The 17,209-nt window shown below is 40.1% G+C and overlaps 1 protein-coding gene across 2 annotated transcripts in view; it reads right to left on the bottom strand.

Annotated features, from left to right (window-relative positions):
• Window positions 1–17,209, bottom strand: part of capn5b (calpain 5b) — a 52,265-nt gene that overhangs the window by 8,815 nt on the left and 26,241 nt on the right. Inside the window, exons 4-13 of one of the 2 annotated variants that reach the window (XM_028465839.1) lie at window positions 16,682–16,890; window positions 15,861–16,053; window positions 14,159–14,352; window positions 12,381–12,458; window positions 11,859–12,054; window positions 11,652–11,774; window positions 11,371–11,567; window positions 10,289–10,410; window positions 9,341–9,477; window positions 5,511–6,543 (exon numbers count right to left, since the gene is read on the bottom strand). In XM_028465839.1, coding sequence (XP_028321640.1) covers window positions 6,361–6,543; window positions 9,341–9,477; window positions 10,289–10,410; window positions 11,371–11,567; window positions 11,652–11,774; window positions 11,859–12,054; window positions 12,381–12,458; window positions 14,159–14,352; window positions 15,861–16,053; window positions 16,682–16,890 — 1,632 coding nt within the window. In that variant the 3' untranslated portion in view covers window positions 5,511–6,360. Of the gene's footprint in view, window positions 1–5,510; window positions 6,544–9,340; window positions 9,478–10,288; window positions 10,411–11,370; window positions 11,568–11,651; window positions 11,775–11,858; window positions 12,055–12,380; window positions 12,459–14,158; window positions 14,353–15,860; window positions 16,054–16,681; window positions 16,891–17,209 lie in introns of those variants that run through there. The other variant, XM_028465840.1, reaches the window with a different exon arrangement.

Here is a 17,209-nt window from a genome sequence, read left to right as displayed (position 1 = left end):
GTTTCAGGTTTTACTTTATAATGTGAATGTGCTGAGCTAGTTTAGTTTTTAAATAGGCTCTCGAGCCCAATTTCTCAACTCATTTTGTTGCATATGGAAAAGCAGAGCAATAACAACATCATTGTAAATATGGACCTTGGGCCTTCCTGTGTAGAGTTTGCATGTGCTCCCCATGCTTGATTTACATCTTACGGTCCATAAACATGAATATATGGTATGATTAGTCACACAAGCGAATGTGAGATTGTGACTTTAAGAGTCACAGTGTGACAACTCAATCATCTTTATGCCTTCTCCAAATTAAGCAGAAAATCTAATTCCCATTAATTCATATCAATAATTCATAAAAAAACCCAATAATAAACATTTACGTTATTTCGTGAGAAGTGGATGCAAAATAAGCACTCATGATACATTTTTGGGAGTAATTTGTGTCTTGTTGTACAATCTCAACTTATCATATTGTCTTGTAATCTATCCTCCCTACTGCTACTGGACAGATATTGCTATGAAAAAAACTGAGAATGAACTGGTGTTTAATAGTGCATTTGGCTTAATTTCAGCCCTGTTGTGGCCTTATGTTCAAGTACGGCTCTTTACCACTTGAGTTTTTGTTCGGTTTCCTGATTTAGTTCTTGGTTCCTGACTGGTATAGGTTCCCACACTGAAGAAGACACTCGAAATGCGTCTGTTTAGCTTCATTTTTGCCCAAATAAATGATCGGAAAGGACATTTTTCAGTGCTGACACCTCTTTGTTTACTAAGTTTAGTTTTGGATTTTAGTACTTTAAGTCACTCAGTAAGACAACGAATTTAGTTCCAGTTTAGATTTTGTTCTTTTTTTTCTCCAATAAATAGACTTTCAACACTACTTTTGCCTCCTCCATTATCTTTGGGTTCCCATACACGCTGACAAAACATGAAACCCCGAGAAGACACCTGGAGCATACATTGAATGGATATCAGTCATTTCTGCTCCAAATGAATCACACAAGGCATCAGAGGAATGTAAGAATAAGGTTAACCTTTCACTTTAGTCTTCACTACTAGAAGTAGTGGATAATACTGGTTTTAAATAATCAGGATTAAAACACTCACCAAAAATGGAAACCATAATAACAGATACATGTGTTGCTGCTACTTTTATAAACATGCTGCTGGTCGCTGCATATAAAATATTAGAAAAATGAGACGCCGTTTTTAAACACATGCGCAAATGCAACAAAAGCATTTCACTAGACACAGTCTGTTTATCAAAGTAGCAACAGCAGATTTCTGACACTATGGAACAAAAAACATCAGGACAAAACATGTTGACTTTGTAAAACCAAGATGTTTAAATGGATTTTTAGTCTTTTTGCTACATGCACTGGCATTTTTGGATTGTACAAAAGTCACCACTGTCTGGAGCGTTGTCAAACCTGCTTTGGCACGGCCATGCGTAAGATATGTACAGACAACCAATCCGCAAAACAGCACTTGCTAATAAAAGGAAAATCCCTGTCGAGGTCCAAACACTCTGAAAAGCCTCACGTTAAAAAAGCTGTTAGTATAAGTGTGTGTGTGTGTCTGGGGTCAGTAACAGTGAAAGCCATAACACTTTTGTCCAAGAATCACAATGTACATACACAGCAAGTAACATCAGCAACACAGTAACAACGCTTCGGGACAAAAAACAAAAGAAGTGGAAAAAAGACAGAAAGGAGAAATGAAAGGGTTTAAAACATGAAAACTGTATCAGGTATGCAGAAAAACATCTTTTAAAATCGCCCAAAATGTAACCTTTAACAACAAACTGTGGATATTCCCTGGACAGCTGCAAAGAGAGCACTCGACTTTAAAGCGAGGGGTGGCAACCTTTTAAACAAGAAGAGCCATTTTTCAATGTGGTGTCAATGAGAGCGATGAGTACAGCCAATGCTAGGTGCACTTGTAAACTGTTCTTTGGTGAAACTTCCCAGATTTGTTCTGTTGTAGCTTTTGTGTGATGATGCATAAAAAAAAAAGAGTCTAGTGTGTAGAGTAGGCCACTGTGCAAAAACATGTCTTGTAGTTTCTATGTTCCATGGCTCCGCTTTGCATCGCTGAACTACCTTGACATAGATCTCACAATGTCTATTCGCCAACATATAACTTCCTCAGCTCCAAATCTGCATGCCGTAGAGTCACTTGTGGCTGAACGTGGCTTTACTCAGGGGTCATGTTGCTAAATGGTGTGAGCAGTTTGTACGGTTAATCAAACCTAACACAGCTTATCCAAATCAGTGTGGCCAACTCCCAAAGAAGGAAAGTCACCATTAGCTGTCCCAAAATTTAATAGAACCTGCAAGTATACTGTCTTTTAATGATCTACTGTTAAAAAAAAAAGTATTCCATGGGATAAAGTTGCAGCGGAGCACCATTGCCGGTTAAGGAGAGAAACAATGTGGTCTCAAAAAGTCCCCAACAACACAAGAACAAGTCACTAGATCTGTCGCTAGTTGTTCTTTTGAACAAGAGTCTCTAAGTTGGCAACAATAATTCAAATGCGACCCATCTTATCAATTTTAGAAGTGACTCTGGGGTTGCCAACCCTTGCTCGAGAGTTATCACAGTGGATGAGAGTCTGAGACATTAAGTCTTTACTTTTTCACATTTATATAATTTGGAAATAAGTATAACAAGGAGATATAAGAGAAGTGTTTGACCATTTGTAAGCACCAATATTAAATTGTTGCATATAGGGTAAGGTTGCTGCCATAAGATTTGTGCTTGCACACTTAAGAATTTGTGCACAAATAGGGCACAATCACAGTTGCAGTTGTTGATTCGCTTGTTGTGGATGATAGTACAGGAAATTACTTCATCACAAGGTCACAGTAAAAATCTGCAACGCAAATACCGCACAGGTGATGTACAGAGCAAATTCAGGAATGTCATCTACAGTTTAAATTAATATATTGTTTTAAAATGTAAAATGTAGTGTCGCAATCAGGATGCGTGTGCCGTATTTACCATAAATTGCAGAACTTTACCCCACACATGCCTGTGGCCCTGTGACAGTAATTATTCTTGTCAGTTTCGTATCCATGAAAACAACTGTGATTAATGAAGGTACATTTGCAAAGTTGTTTAAGTTCTTTTTTTTTCATTTGTGAGTGAATATTTACATGTAAACACACTATTGGTGCACAAATCTTTACGTGTGTGAGCACGACTCTTTTGACAGTAGCCTTACCCTTAACTTGCACCTACAGGTAGAAACACCTTTTTAGTCTGTTTTTAGTTTCAAAATGCAAAGAGTCTCACTACAACTTTTACTCATCCTGTTCCTGTCCTAACTTGGATGTTTTTGTTAATGAAGGTTAATCTAAAACACTTTAGACTTACTTGATCTACTAATCAAGGGTTTTATGAAAGGACATTCTAGCGTTTGAAGTTAGTTTGTTGATTTTTTTTCTCAGTAGTTTTTGTGATATACTATTATCCTATCAAAGAGATTCATGATTACTGTTTTAAGATTCAGGGTTGCCAAACCCAGTATTCGTGGGTCACTAATCCTGCAGATTGGAGATGTCTTTTCCTGCTGAATGAGCCTCTCAATATAAGCGACCCTTTATGACCAGGTTTGACACCTGTGCCGTAACATATAACTATTCTCAAAGTTTGGTCTTTTTGTTTTTGATTCTTTGCAGCGACACTACATTGGACAGCTTAAAACTTGATGGCTTTACTTTACCGTTATATCTTTTAATTGCGTGTTATTTAGTTAACCCTTGGCTCATTCATATTTACGTCCTTTCCCCTTTTATTTTTATAGAGCATTTCCTTATGATTACTCTATAATAACTTTATATAACATAATAATTGCTTTTCTACTTTTCTTTTCCCTATTTTTCATATGCTTCTGGCCACCAGCGTAAATAAGAATCTGTTCCTAAAAGCTTGTCAGCATAACTAAAGGTTAAATGAATAAATAATCAAAGCTTTGCTCTTTCGTCACACACCATCTTTAACTTTTGGCACAAATATTCCCACACTGCACGTGCTGTTCTGTTAGCTTGGAAACAATGAATATGTTCACAGTATTGACGCAGAAAATATAACACATGAGTGTCTTTGTGCAAGGACACTTCAACAAAAAAGGGAAGGGTTGGGGCTTCAGTTGGCACTAGTTTCCAACTCTGACTTTAAGCGAGCTAACGTGTTCCCAAGTCAGTTTTATGCTACTTAATTCAGGCTTTCTGTAAACACAGACAAAAACTACAGATGGGAAGAATAGCACCTAAAATGTCGTCAACAACCGCTGCTAATGATTAAAGATGCATGTCCAATGCATTACTGTAATACAAGACAAAACCCACTGATATGGTCTGACTGACGGGTGCATTAGTGTAGACATGCTGACTGCTCAAAACTAGCATTTCCAAGAGTTTTTGAGATAGAAAGAATATATAGAGTTAACAATTGAACAATACAATACAAGGCCATGAACATATAGAAAAAGAACCCATGCAAGACATATTAATAACAATGCTGTACATAAAAAAGTTGACTGATTAAATGCCATGTGTGACAGTTCAAGTAATGGAAAAAAGGCGATAAAAAAATTTGAGAAAAATGGTTGTTTTTTTTCTTACATTCAAAGGAAATATCTTGATAATGAGAGTAACTTCCACTTTAAATTCTTACAGTGACTTGAAAAAAAAAAGTCTAAACTAAGAGTTTGTAAATCTTGGATTGCACTTTGGAAAGAACACAAATAAAATCACAGGTGGAGATTCTCCATTTGAGCTTTCATCACAAACAGCTCAGACTGGATGGCCACGTGGTCGACGCAAAGAAACAGCGCCGTAAGTCAGAGCTTGGTTTAACATAAAAACCAATCCTAAAGCAGACGTTCCTCCAGGTTGGTTTCCTGTGCGTAGGCAAAGCCAGGACCGAGGTGATGGCACAGGTTGTTTGGCAGGACGTTTCCTACGTTCACTCGTTTTTCATCGTTTAGGAGCAAAATAAAGTGCAACGTTTGTGTTGATGCTCTGAGGGGCTTTTCTCTGTCCACTTCACGCCTTCTCTCAGAAATCCCACTATTTCCTGGTATAACGGAGACTAGCACAAAGCCCCAGGAACGCCTTATAATCAACACACACAGAACATCAGCATTGCACACACGCACAGACACAGAGACTGCTCTGTGTCAACAGCAGAAGCGCGGCTGCTGAATTCCAGGATAACGTGGCGTAAGTCTTTGGCCGGAGCCAGCAGACTCGAGTTCGAGGAAGTGTCAGGCAGTGGTGTTGCCATTTTAAGAAATGATGTGGCACAGGGGGTGGTGGTTTGTAGCTCGGCTTGGGCCGGTCCGAGAGGGATGAAGAGAGCGAAGGGCCTGGCTTGTCTTTGGTCCCGTAAAGCACTTGATTTATGTCAAAGTGAAGTTCATTGCTCTCCGTCGAACTGGAAAAAGTTGCACACGCGGTGGTGGTGGTAAAGTGGAGCACAGTTAGAAGCACCGGTTGCTAAGCTACAACCTAAGACTTGTTCAGCACAGGCAGATCGTTTTTGTTGTCTTTTTTTTTTTTTAGACCATGCAGTTTAAAGATTGTCCATAGCAACCGGCGGTTATCGTCTTGGGGAGTGCGGTGATGGAAGACAGGAGGAAAGGCTTTATACGTGAACACGCTCAAAAGGACGACAAAGAAGCTCTCAGCATAGGAAGAGGATAGCTGCTGTTGGTTTTGTAAAGTCCACAGTAAAAAGAGACACACCACGCTGCATGCTCTCCAAAAAGCACTAGCAATCTGCTGAAGAGGTGTGTGAGAGAGAGGAGCTGACTTGGCGGAAACCTAGTCCACATGTTATAAACAACCACATACAGAAGACGCCAAAACACATGGGTAGAAAGCAGAGTGATGAGGACGAAGAAGATAAACAAGGGATGTTGTAACCCCCTTTCCGTCTCATAAAGGTGTAGAGACTGACTCAGCCTTAAGGCAATGCATAGCCCTTAGTAACATTGGCACATGCATGACGAGTGCAAAGGTATCTGCAGATGTATGTGCAGGTTTATCTATTGGTGTCAATGTGAAAATATCCACAGTTTTTGAGATCAGAGTCAGAAAACCAGATGAGGCAAAACTCAAAATTCTGCCGTTGCGCCAAATTCAGGGGAAAAGTCTGAAACACAAAACGTGTCCAACGGTCTGACTTCCACCCAAACAATTTCCATTTGTAGATTAAAATACTCAGGCCTTCAATCTGAGGTGGATTGCTCAAGCAAATGAAAAAACAGCAGAAGAGATGACGGCAGCGTAAATCAGCAGAGGAACGGTCAGCATGTCCGAATGCCATCGTGGATTTGCGTTTGTAAATGCCGTCATAACGTCAGATGTGGGTGAGCACGGTGGAGGTGATGAGACGCACAGTGAGCGTGCCCGGCAGGTCGTCGTCCTGGCGGTTGCCTTTGTCACGCAGATGAAGCGTGTGCTGCTCCTGCCGCTCGTTAGGGTCGCTGAATAAAATCACCTGACCCAGAAAGGAGTCCACGATCATGTTCTTGTTGTAGATCTGATCGACCCAAGGGGAAGCAGGAAGAAAGAGAGAGAGAGAGAGACAACAGAAAGAGTGGAAATGAGCAAAAAGAGAAACCTCAAGAAAAATAAAAAAAGACAGAAGGGCTGTGTTTACGCTGCCATTATAAACCTCAGGCCACTATTTTTTTATTTTCTGCTTCATTGTCATTTCAGCAGATTCCCCTTATTTGATATGATTAGTGATAAACTAAACTTCCAAAAATCATGCTTGATAGAGATTAATGTAGGTAAATTATGTAAACAATTTTTTTATGCTTGAAAAGTCAAAACTAGTCAAATCACGAGATCGATTTCGAAATTGCAAAATTTCGTGGTGTCTTTTGATGCAATATTTAACATGTCTATCCGTTAATCTCACCCAAACACTTGACATTTAACCAGCCCACTGATTGTAAAAATGTCTGATATTCTCCAAAGTCATGTAGATGCGGGTATGTTCTGTGATTTGTTCTGTTGTGTGTTCTCTCTGTGGGGTGCTGGTGTGGGGACTGTGTGCGTCTTCATGACTTGGCATGGCTCGGATGCACAACCTGTGCCAGGAATGTTGCACTGTGAGCTCTTACATACAGGTCGATGCAGCGTAAAGCTGACAATTATTAGGCCTACTTGCCTGTCAAACCTTAGAGTGTGTTCTACATTGTAAAATATACATCTCTTTACTGTATGTGTTAAACTCAACAAAATAATTAAAAATATATAATTTTGAATCTGTGAACATCAGCTGAGAGGGGAAGGTTTACTTGGACACTACAGGCTGAGCCACACACATACAGTACACAACACTCACTATTACGAGCCCTCTGACTGGTAAAAACACAGATGTTTAAAACCCTGTTTATGCAGGTTATCACTAGCATTGTGTTTGTAATCTGCATGAGATAGAACACACCATCTTTTATAGAGCAAAGAATATTTTCTAATTCCTTATCGTAGTACATAGTGCTGTTGTTTAACTGGACTGCGCTGCAAATTTCTACACCACGCCTGAATTTTAGGGACACACTTACAACAGCACAGGTACCAAAATGCTACAGAGAAATTAGCTGCTGTGATAAAAAACGCAGCACAAAACTGCGCTTGGGGTCACTGAAATAGGGGCTTTAAAGTCACTAAATGTCTGACGAGACAGATAAAAAACTGTGTTACCTTTTGTTGGGGCACAAGGCATTTGTATGAGATCCAAAGGGTTTAAGAACAGTATATTTTTATGTAATTAGTTTTTTTGGTGTTTTGGGACGTGGAAGGAAAGGATACAGCCTTATGTTAAATGAAAACTTGGCATTACAGTTACATGGTCATACTGGAGAGAGACCACACATCTGTAAGCCACAGGGAAACCCAGGAATAATAAAACACAGGATGTAAGCAAGCATCAAGAGGACATGATCAATATGAAAGAGGAGGACAGACTGAATGTAAAAAACACCAAACTGTGATTGACATCAAACCATTGTGAAACTGCAACATTGAACCTTAAAGCTGGCAAAGTGATTAAAGGGGAACAATGTGGGACTTCTATCCTGCTCATGTATCTGCTCTGTTGAAAAAACCCTAAAGCACACGTGGGAACCTGGTGGCCTTTGGCCTAATTTTGTGTGACCCCCCAAAACAAATTCCTCAAAAGTTAAAAAGAATACAAAACCCAACAAAAGTAAATTTTATTTAATTCTGTTAAATGTTATTTCATAAAAAGACATTAATTTATTCAATTTGACTTTGCTTTACTTTATTTCATTTTATTTGACTTTTTTAAATTGTATTGGATGAATACAATTTGATCAGTCTGGGTTTGCGTCACTGCAAACCCAGACTGATCGCTCTCCTCACCGTGTAATAGAAATGGATGAGTGTGTAATCAGGATAATGATGGCCTCTCCTGTTTTACACCCTGTGACAAATCCGACAATTTCACAGCCCTGATTGGGGAACACAGGGTGATATTACCATCACAGCGTTAGGTAACATTAATGATTGGTTCTGGATGTTTTAGCAAATGCAGCCTCAGCATGGTGTAACACAAATGTTCGATTGTTAACCATCAGTCAAAGCTGATAATAAGGTAAATTTACTCAACTGTCCTTTTGAAAAACACCTAATGCTAATGTTCTCAACAGCTATAATAAGCTAGAATGTCCCTGTGTGCATGGTTTAAAAAGCAGTTTGATGATAAAACCATCAAACGTAAGCATTTTGTTTAAAACCTGAAAAGTACATTGTAAGAACACAAAATATTATAATGAAATATTATAATAAAATAATAAAATGAAAGTACAAAAATAAGTAATTCCATAAAAGAAAACAAACAATATATAGGTTAGACTTTAACCTATATATCATTTGTTGTGAGGCCAAAAATATTTCATGGGCAGAGCGACATTTAAAAACAATTGTCAAAAAACTACTAAAAAAAATTGGATTTGCTAGGCTGCATGAGTAAATCCCTTTCAAAATAAAAGGACAGGAATGAAAAAAGAACTGAGGTGTTGAACGTTACACTGTAACATTGCTCTTGCCAACTTGAAGAATTGATAACATTAGATAACATGAGACTAAACAGAATCCCATCCAAATACATTACCTATTTTACCTCTGACATCACCTGTAGACTGACCTACTCAGGAGCTAATTTTATGATGTTTACTTCCTGCTGTGTATCTTATTCAATCCATTTTTCATGCACAGTGTGTGAGCCTGCAGCACTTTAATGGCCTTTGACAGAATCAGGATTTTAGAGGATGAGCGGTGCATAATGCTGCAGAGAGCGCACTCACCTCAATGTGAATGCCATCCTTCGGTTTCTTGCGATAGAAGAGGCCTTTGATGTCAAAGTTTGGGCACCGCGTGTCCTTTTGAACTGGAGAACGAACCCTCTCCCCTTCACAGGTGATGATAACGTAAGGATCTACAGCTGGAAGAAAGAGGGAAGACTTAAGGTGATCAGAATACTCAAATCATCCAGCGCTGCCCAATTTAGGAACGCTGCACTGCTCGTTTTTAAAACTCACATCAATACTAGGACTTCTGTAGAGCTGAGTGGTGGAGAAATCTACAACAGGACTGCCGATATGGCTGTAAAATTGGTATTGTTTGCAAAGTCTAAAATATTTTGGATGTTTAGTGCCACCATGTGGACAAAAATAAAACAGTTCTATCCGGTTAAAGCATCACAGAGAATTAACTCTCTCCTTTGGTGAAAACAATGCAGAGTGAAAACCCATCATCATCAAGTGTATATTTAAATGACTACCTTTGAAAAAAAGGGGAGGATCTGAAAATACATAAATATATAAAATTCCCAAACTAAGGAATATGGATCTACAAGCACTCAATGGTTGGTTTGAATCTCTTGAGTCATGATTTCTCATCAGCGGTTCTTATAGTTTTTAATAAATGAATCTGATTATTGTTTGTTTTTGGTTTGTGGGAATAAGACAAGAAACAGCTTTGGAGTATTGTTTCAACTCAGCTGGTTCTCATCATTGTCTTCTTTGATCTGTGAAGGAAGTACACAGTATATATATGATATTATAATAGAGCTCATCACTCACCTTTCATTCCAACTCTTGCACAGATAATAAAGAAATGCTTGCTTTCTGTTTTTGTACAGTTTTAAATTAATTTCTGTCCCTGAGGTCAACAGTCCCAGTTTCTATGAACTTGTCTGTAATCATAGTGTCATAGTGCAGTACAGCACACACCCATCCGTGTTATTCTCTCACCTCCATTGGAGTCCTGTCCCTGCAGACCCTCAGCATTCATTACATGGACCTGAGTGACCAGCTGAGGGTAGCCACACATCCCCGTCCAACACGTCTGAGGAGGCTCGTCGAGGCTCAGCTCTCTGAGGAGGAAAACACTTGTGTGATGGATCACTCTCACAGAAGGATCCTCATAGAAGGAGTGTTTTTATAAAGGGCTGCAATGAAATATGATCCTAAACACTGTCCAGTCAGGTCGCAGTCATTTACAAATGTCATCCATTATGTAAAGATATGCATTCTGTAATGCAGCCATTATTCAAACCCTTTAAACAATCATCCATTATTAACAAATGTGGGCTGCGCTTACTTTCTTCTTTGGCTGCCAAAACAAATATGTCCTAATGAGTCGGGGACTTCAATAAACCTTTGAGGGGTACTGTTGTATGTGGTGCCAATGCAGTTGCAGCAGATTCATGAAGTTCAGTCCAAGTCGGCCCCTTAAAATGTTTGTTGTGTTCTTTAAACCATTCCTGAAGTGTTTCTGGTCCGCTACAGCACCGTTAGGGTCAGGGTGTGTGAGTTTGGGGGCTTTTTATAGTCAAATGAAATTATTTTTAAAGCTAACTCTAATACATGGAGGTGCAAAGTATAAATACTTGCAGCTGGATTTTGGTGTTTTACATTATAAACATTGCCTTCTTCTGTATATTTAAGTATAAAGGATTCATCGAGTTAATTCCACAATCCCCTGTCAACTGTGATCTTTGCTCTAGTCCTTGTTGTCCATTGACTAACTGTGTCTGTCTATGTTTACTATTTCTGCATCCCTAAAACTCCTTCAAAAACAGACCGAAGCAAGACTCAGATCCTAGTGAACCCTGATTGCACCTGACAAGCTTGACATACATCTTGATACTTGACAAGTTTTCGACATGTGAAGTTTGAGCACAGCGTGTTCATGTGGTGCGTAAAATATCAAATGATAAAGAAATATTACGGTATATCTATCATATTAGTAAAAGTAATTTGTATAGAAACATAAATACTTAGATTTTGATGCAACATTTTGCACTGATCCATTGGATTTTCTCCTAATTTACTTGCAATCCGAAGGCACATCAGTGAAAACTCGCAGCAGGAAGTCGCCCTGCTGTCCGGGGTCAAAGGTTGTGGGGATGATGACGTAACGCCCCTCCTTCAGCTCCTTCCTGAGGAAGACGCAGCGTGAGTTAATGTAGATGGAGCCCGCTACTTTCTGCTGGGCCGAGTGCATCCGATACTTCCGGTTTAGCTCCACCTGCAAGAAAATAATATCTCATCTTTCAACTTTCTGTGTGATACAACGTGAGGTTTGTCTGGTTGTGTGTGTATGTGTTCGTACACGGTGAATGTCAAAACCGATGGCGAGGTTTTCTCCTTTGCCTTCTTTGGGTGTGGCTCTCTTTTCTTTCTGCTGGAGGCAGATCAGCACCTCATCCTCCACCTTCTTCACATCAAACACATACTGCAGAGAGACAAAGAGGACATGGTTACATTCCATTGCAGTGCTCCCCATGCCGTCAGGGACTGTGACGGAGCAGGCACTAACCTGAGGGTTTTGGAGGAAGGTTATCTTGTGATTGATGCAGCCTCCTGACCGGTTACGTAGAGGATCTTGGCGGTGCACCCAGGATCCCCTCATCACCTCCTCCTCCCAGGTCTTGTGGATGCTCAGGTAGGAGGTGTTGATGAGGCGGCACAGGATCAGGTCGGTGAAGTACTGGCAGAAGTCGTCGAAGGTCATCCTGCAGGAGGAAAGGAAAAGAGGAGAAGAGAGGCCGGAGCAAGAGGAGGCTAACTATAGAAGGAAGAAGCTTCGAAGAAGAAAAAGACCTTGAACAGGTTCAAAAGCAGAGGAAACAAGACCGGGAACAAAGCAAACGGTCACGTGTTAAAGGGAGACGAGGACACAGTGTTGACATGCAAGATCACCACTAACAGAAAGAAGAGCATCACAGCATCTCGATGTAATGTCTCTGTAGAAGGTCTAACACTTGATTTTTGTTTTTGTTGGAGAAAAACAAAACAAAACAAGAAACCAATAGGACTGTTGATGGTGTACACAGCTCACCAGAACTCGCCATCATCCTGCACAGTCACTCCCAGCTTCTCCCTCTCACTCTTGCTCACTTTGTTCCACTCCTCTGAACTGCAGGCACATAAAGGACAAAAGCAAACAGACGAGGCTTTAACGCTGTACCAACATTTTTATTATGAACACTGCTCACAATGCTCAATGTAGAACAGTGGTTCCCAAACTTTTCAGTCCCGTACCTCTTCAGATATTTTATTTGAAGCCGTGTACCCCCTATTCTTGCACACTTAAGATTGTTTCTCTGTCACTGCCAGAGGCTAGTCTTACACAGGCCAATGTGTAATTCATGGCAATGCATGGAGGCTCCTGACTGCTGGTTGATTTATATTCTTGTTTCCAACGTTGTTTGTTCTTTTTTTTTTTTTTTACGCTGTTTTTAATTTTTATTCACGTACCCCCTATGACAATTTGCGTACCACTAAGGGTATCCGTACCCCACTTTGGGAACCTAGGATGTAGAGCTCTCTTTTTGGTTCCCTTTCTTTTTCTTTTAGAAAAGACTGAATTCATCTCCACTGCTACAGTTGAGGCTCTCAGGGTAAAGAAAGCCTTTCCTCACACTACCAGGAAGGAGTGATGATGCATTCTGAACAGATGGTCCGTGCCTTCCCTCCTATGGTCAGTGGATTACAGCTCACCTTATGTGATCTATATGTATTTGGATTGTGCGAGAGAACAGGGGTAACTGGAGACACTCAGAAGAGATGCATGTAGAGGCTTCTCGGAACATCCTTAGCATTACTGAAATCAAAACCCAGTTTGTGAGCTGAGACTTAACCTCTGTTAACCAAGCAGATCGTCATGAAGACAGTTTTTTAACCAACAAAACACATCATAACTTTAACACAATCACAGGTCGGTACTTTTTATTTAATTTAGGGGTAATTATGTGAAAAAATAATTTCACATAATTAACCCTATTTTAAAAGATTTGAGATTTAAAATGACTAAAGTTATGCCATCCTCCAAATATTGTGGAGTTTCGTAGAATTGGTGTATTTAGAAGGGCTGCGTTATCTACAACTGAATTATTTGGTAATGTACACAATAATTCATGTTTTTTGTCTATTTCTACTTTATCCTGCGGGCTGAATTGGATAGTCTAACGATACATATTAAGCCCCCGAGTCTTGAGTTTGATACATGTGCCCTAAAGAATGGATTGATTCCTACTGGTGATTACCAGACTAGATATCAGTAATGGGACATTTAGTCGTGCATCTTTAATCAATTAATAAAAAATGCATCAGATTGAAAGCTTTAAATCATGTATGCGTCTACCTCTCATGGGCACTATAATGTTAAACCATCAGTAGGAAACAGTGCATTGAACTTGAGGCTGTGACTCATACCCAAACATCAAGGTCCGCTCTGCAGTCAGGGTTCTGTTTACTGGATGCATTAACTCTATGTTTATGGCTCTCTGTTATAATTCACTGACAGGCGTCCACGTCCCAACATCCTGTCAGTAACAGGTTTCATCAAACCAAGGATGAATTATTCAGTGACAAGCGGTGAGTGATTGCAAGAAAGGAGGCATGACTCACGTCTCTTTAATAACATCTGTCTTTCGTCGGGCCTCGTCAATAATTCAGCCTCTATAATTATTCAGTTTTGCCACCTCTGTGTTTTCATCACAACAGCTCAGACGCAGATACGCGGAGCTAAACGAGTGCTCGGTGTGTGGATAAATAAAAGCAGACAAAGGGTTGTCGTACAATATGTGGTACTGTAGGTGGCATTGTGGTGATTACCCGTCGCTCCAGGGACCGCTCCACTCCTTCTCCCCCCAGGGGTTCCTCATGCGGATCATGTGCAGCTTCTCTGACTTGAAGAAGGCCAGCAGGCCGTGACCGAGTCGCACCTTTCGTACGTCCGTCACTGCGTAGGCATGACCTTTGACCAAACCACAGTCCAGGCGGGCTTCCATGTCCTCTATTGTGGTCGCCTTAAAAACAACAGAGCAAAAACAATCTGGATTTCAACACAAAGATGTCATTAAACTAAAAGTTGGTGCAGGAATACTTGAAAGATCGCTTGAACAGGAGATAACTTATTTTGTTATATTCTTGTAGTGTAAAAACTACCATTTAAAAAACAAGACTCATGCCAGCGTACTAGGCAGATTTAGGAAATTATATTAATATTAATATTACCACTGTCACCAAATGGGGTCAGAGGTCTGGTCCTCGAGAGCCACTGTCTTTCCGATGTCTACCTAAACCTAACAATGTCGTAAGCATCAACTCTACCAAAAGCCTGATAACAAGCTACCTTTTAGAACCAGATGTGGTGGATCAAAGGAGCATCTATAACATGCAAGACGGGGGCTCTCCAGGATGGGACGAGGGCTCCCCTATTTAAGGGATTTAGAAATTATTTTCATTTCTGTTGCTGAAAATCTAAAGTTGTTCATTGTCCAGCAATAACGGTTAGTATGTTAGGGTTTCATTTATTCAGACAACTGTCACTTAGGAAATCCACTTTGATCTCCTGACATGTTTCAACTGTCAGTCTTCATCAGAGGTGTCAGCTGATTGCTTTGATGTTTCCTTGACTTCCGTGTAGTAATTCCAGCAAGATGAAATCTTAACACAATTAAACCTTAACATACTATTCAAAAAGAAGACAAAAATAATCTTGCTGGAATTACTACACAGAAGTCAACGAAACTTCAAAGAAAACATCAAAGCAATCAGCAGACACCTCTGATGAAGACTGACAGTTGACAGTCGAAACATGTCAGGAGATCAAAGTTGATTTCCTAAGTAACAGTTGTCTGAATAAATGAAACCTTAACATAGTAAAAATTTTCAATTTAAAATAGTGACTGCCAAGAGGACGTTCTCACCAAAAAAATAAACAAAATGATAAAAATCATGCAATGTAAAGGAATAGTTGTGTCTTTTTTTCACTGTGACACAAAATACAAGCTGGGTATTTTAAAATTAACATTCATACTGACTCACAGCAACATCAGTGCCAACAAACTCTGCCCTGACTCTCATAGAAACAGGCCACACTGCGACCAATCAGAATAAATACAACTCAGCCTGTCACACGGCATTGCTGCAGGCAGGTGATTGGCTGAGGCTCAGCGGTTACATGAGGGAAACATCTCTCTGTGCACCTAAATGGAGCAGAATTACAAGGATAAGAGGATTGTGCTTGAAATAAATGTTCATTGGGAAAATAAGTCAGACTATTGAAGGTGGCTGATGTCCTTCCAAATCACCTTGCATGTAACATGTCTGCACATATTATTGATGATAGATTTGTCCTTTTGGTAGGAGTCCACAAAGAGGACAGCTAAGTGGAAAAATGAAGCTCAATAATTATTCTACAGTCTCTGACAGGTAATTTTGTCTGATGTGTCTGACTCTCTGATGTGTCCTTATTGGATGGTTCTGATTTTCTAAATGTCTGCTCACAGGCAGGCTTCGGCTCTTGGCGTACCCTGATGGAACAGCTGATGAGGCCGTCTCTGTTGTGGACTTTGAGGACTCTTTCGAAGAGCTGGTTGCGAGCAGCCTCATCTGTTGCCATCTGACCCTCCAGCAGGTCCACCGGCTCTGACACGCCGCCCGTGAAGTCCACCAGTGCATCGGCCGTGTTTCCACCGTCCAGCGCTTCGTAGCAGCCATAAACCCTGCAGGAAACGGAAAGTGGAAGTAGAAGAGATTTTAAACTGAAAACAATTCACAGGCTGAAATTTTAAAGGTTTTATTTGGACTAAAATCACTAAAATTGAATACCTTCATGCATGTTTCCAACAACAACATCTCCATGTTTGACGCCGTGGCCAGAAGTGTTGGCATAATATTACAAACTGTACATTCTCACCCTTTAACTACACATTAATAGTTATTTTTTCTATAAATTACACATTAACAGTCAAACTTAACATCAGTGAGTAAAATCTGTAGAATCAGGATAGTAAGAACATTTAGCTCATGGTTAGTTCTATAAATTACTTTCTTAAAAGCATCATTATTGCCATATTGTCAAGTTTCAGAAATAAGTTAATAAATTGCTTTGCTTTAGTGGGATCTGTAAACAGCCATACCCTGCACTGTAACACAATATGACACAAAATCCACTGTAATGCAAGCAGCATAAACTCAAACAAATGCCCCTGATTGGTCATAATGACTGCATTTTAAAAATGTATTTCATGACATTTTTTTCCAGTATATAAAATATGGTCAACAGAATTGAATGCTATTTAATGGTTTATTGTTGGGTATCTACATGTACTTTAAGGTATTGTCACTAACTTGGCATAGGCCTTTTCCACCAGGGCGCTCCAAAACTCATTGCTGTCGTTGGAGTGGCAGTACACCAGCTGGTTGTCGACTGTCGGTAGGCGGTCGTCAATCACCACATCCACCCACTCACCAAAACGCCAGAAGCGGAAGTGGAAAATCCCAGCATAGGATTCTGGTTTTTCGGTATCCCACTCCTGCTCCTTCCAGTCAGGAATGACCTAGAATAAAAACAGGTAGAAAAGAAAGAAAAAAGGTTCATTAGGTTAAAAAAAAAGCATGGAGTGGACTTGGTGATGATGGAGAGACAACAGCAAGTGTGTGTGTATCCTCCTCATGTCTGCTGACGCCTTCAGGATTAGGGGACAAATTTACAACCTTGCTCTCCTGGTCATAAATCCAGCTTTATTAGGACATGTGAGGGAGGTAATAACCGTTTGAATGCTGAGTGTGTGTGTGTGCGTGTGTGTATGTGTGCGTGTTTCCGATAAGGCCCCTGTGACCCAACATCTATTTTGCTGCCTCAGGATTTTCATAGTG

The sequence above is a fragment of the Gouania willdenowi genome, chromosome 14 (genome assembly GCF_900634775.1).
Source record: "Gouania willdenowi chromosome 14, fGouWil2.1, whole genome shotgun sequence".
NCBI classification, from domain to species: Eukaryota; Metazoa; Chordata; class Actinopteri; order Blenniiformes; family Gobiesocidae; genus Gouania; species Gouania willdenowi.
This window is presented reverse-complemented; position numbering and strand designations above follow the sequence as displayed.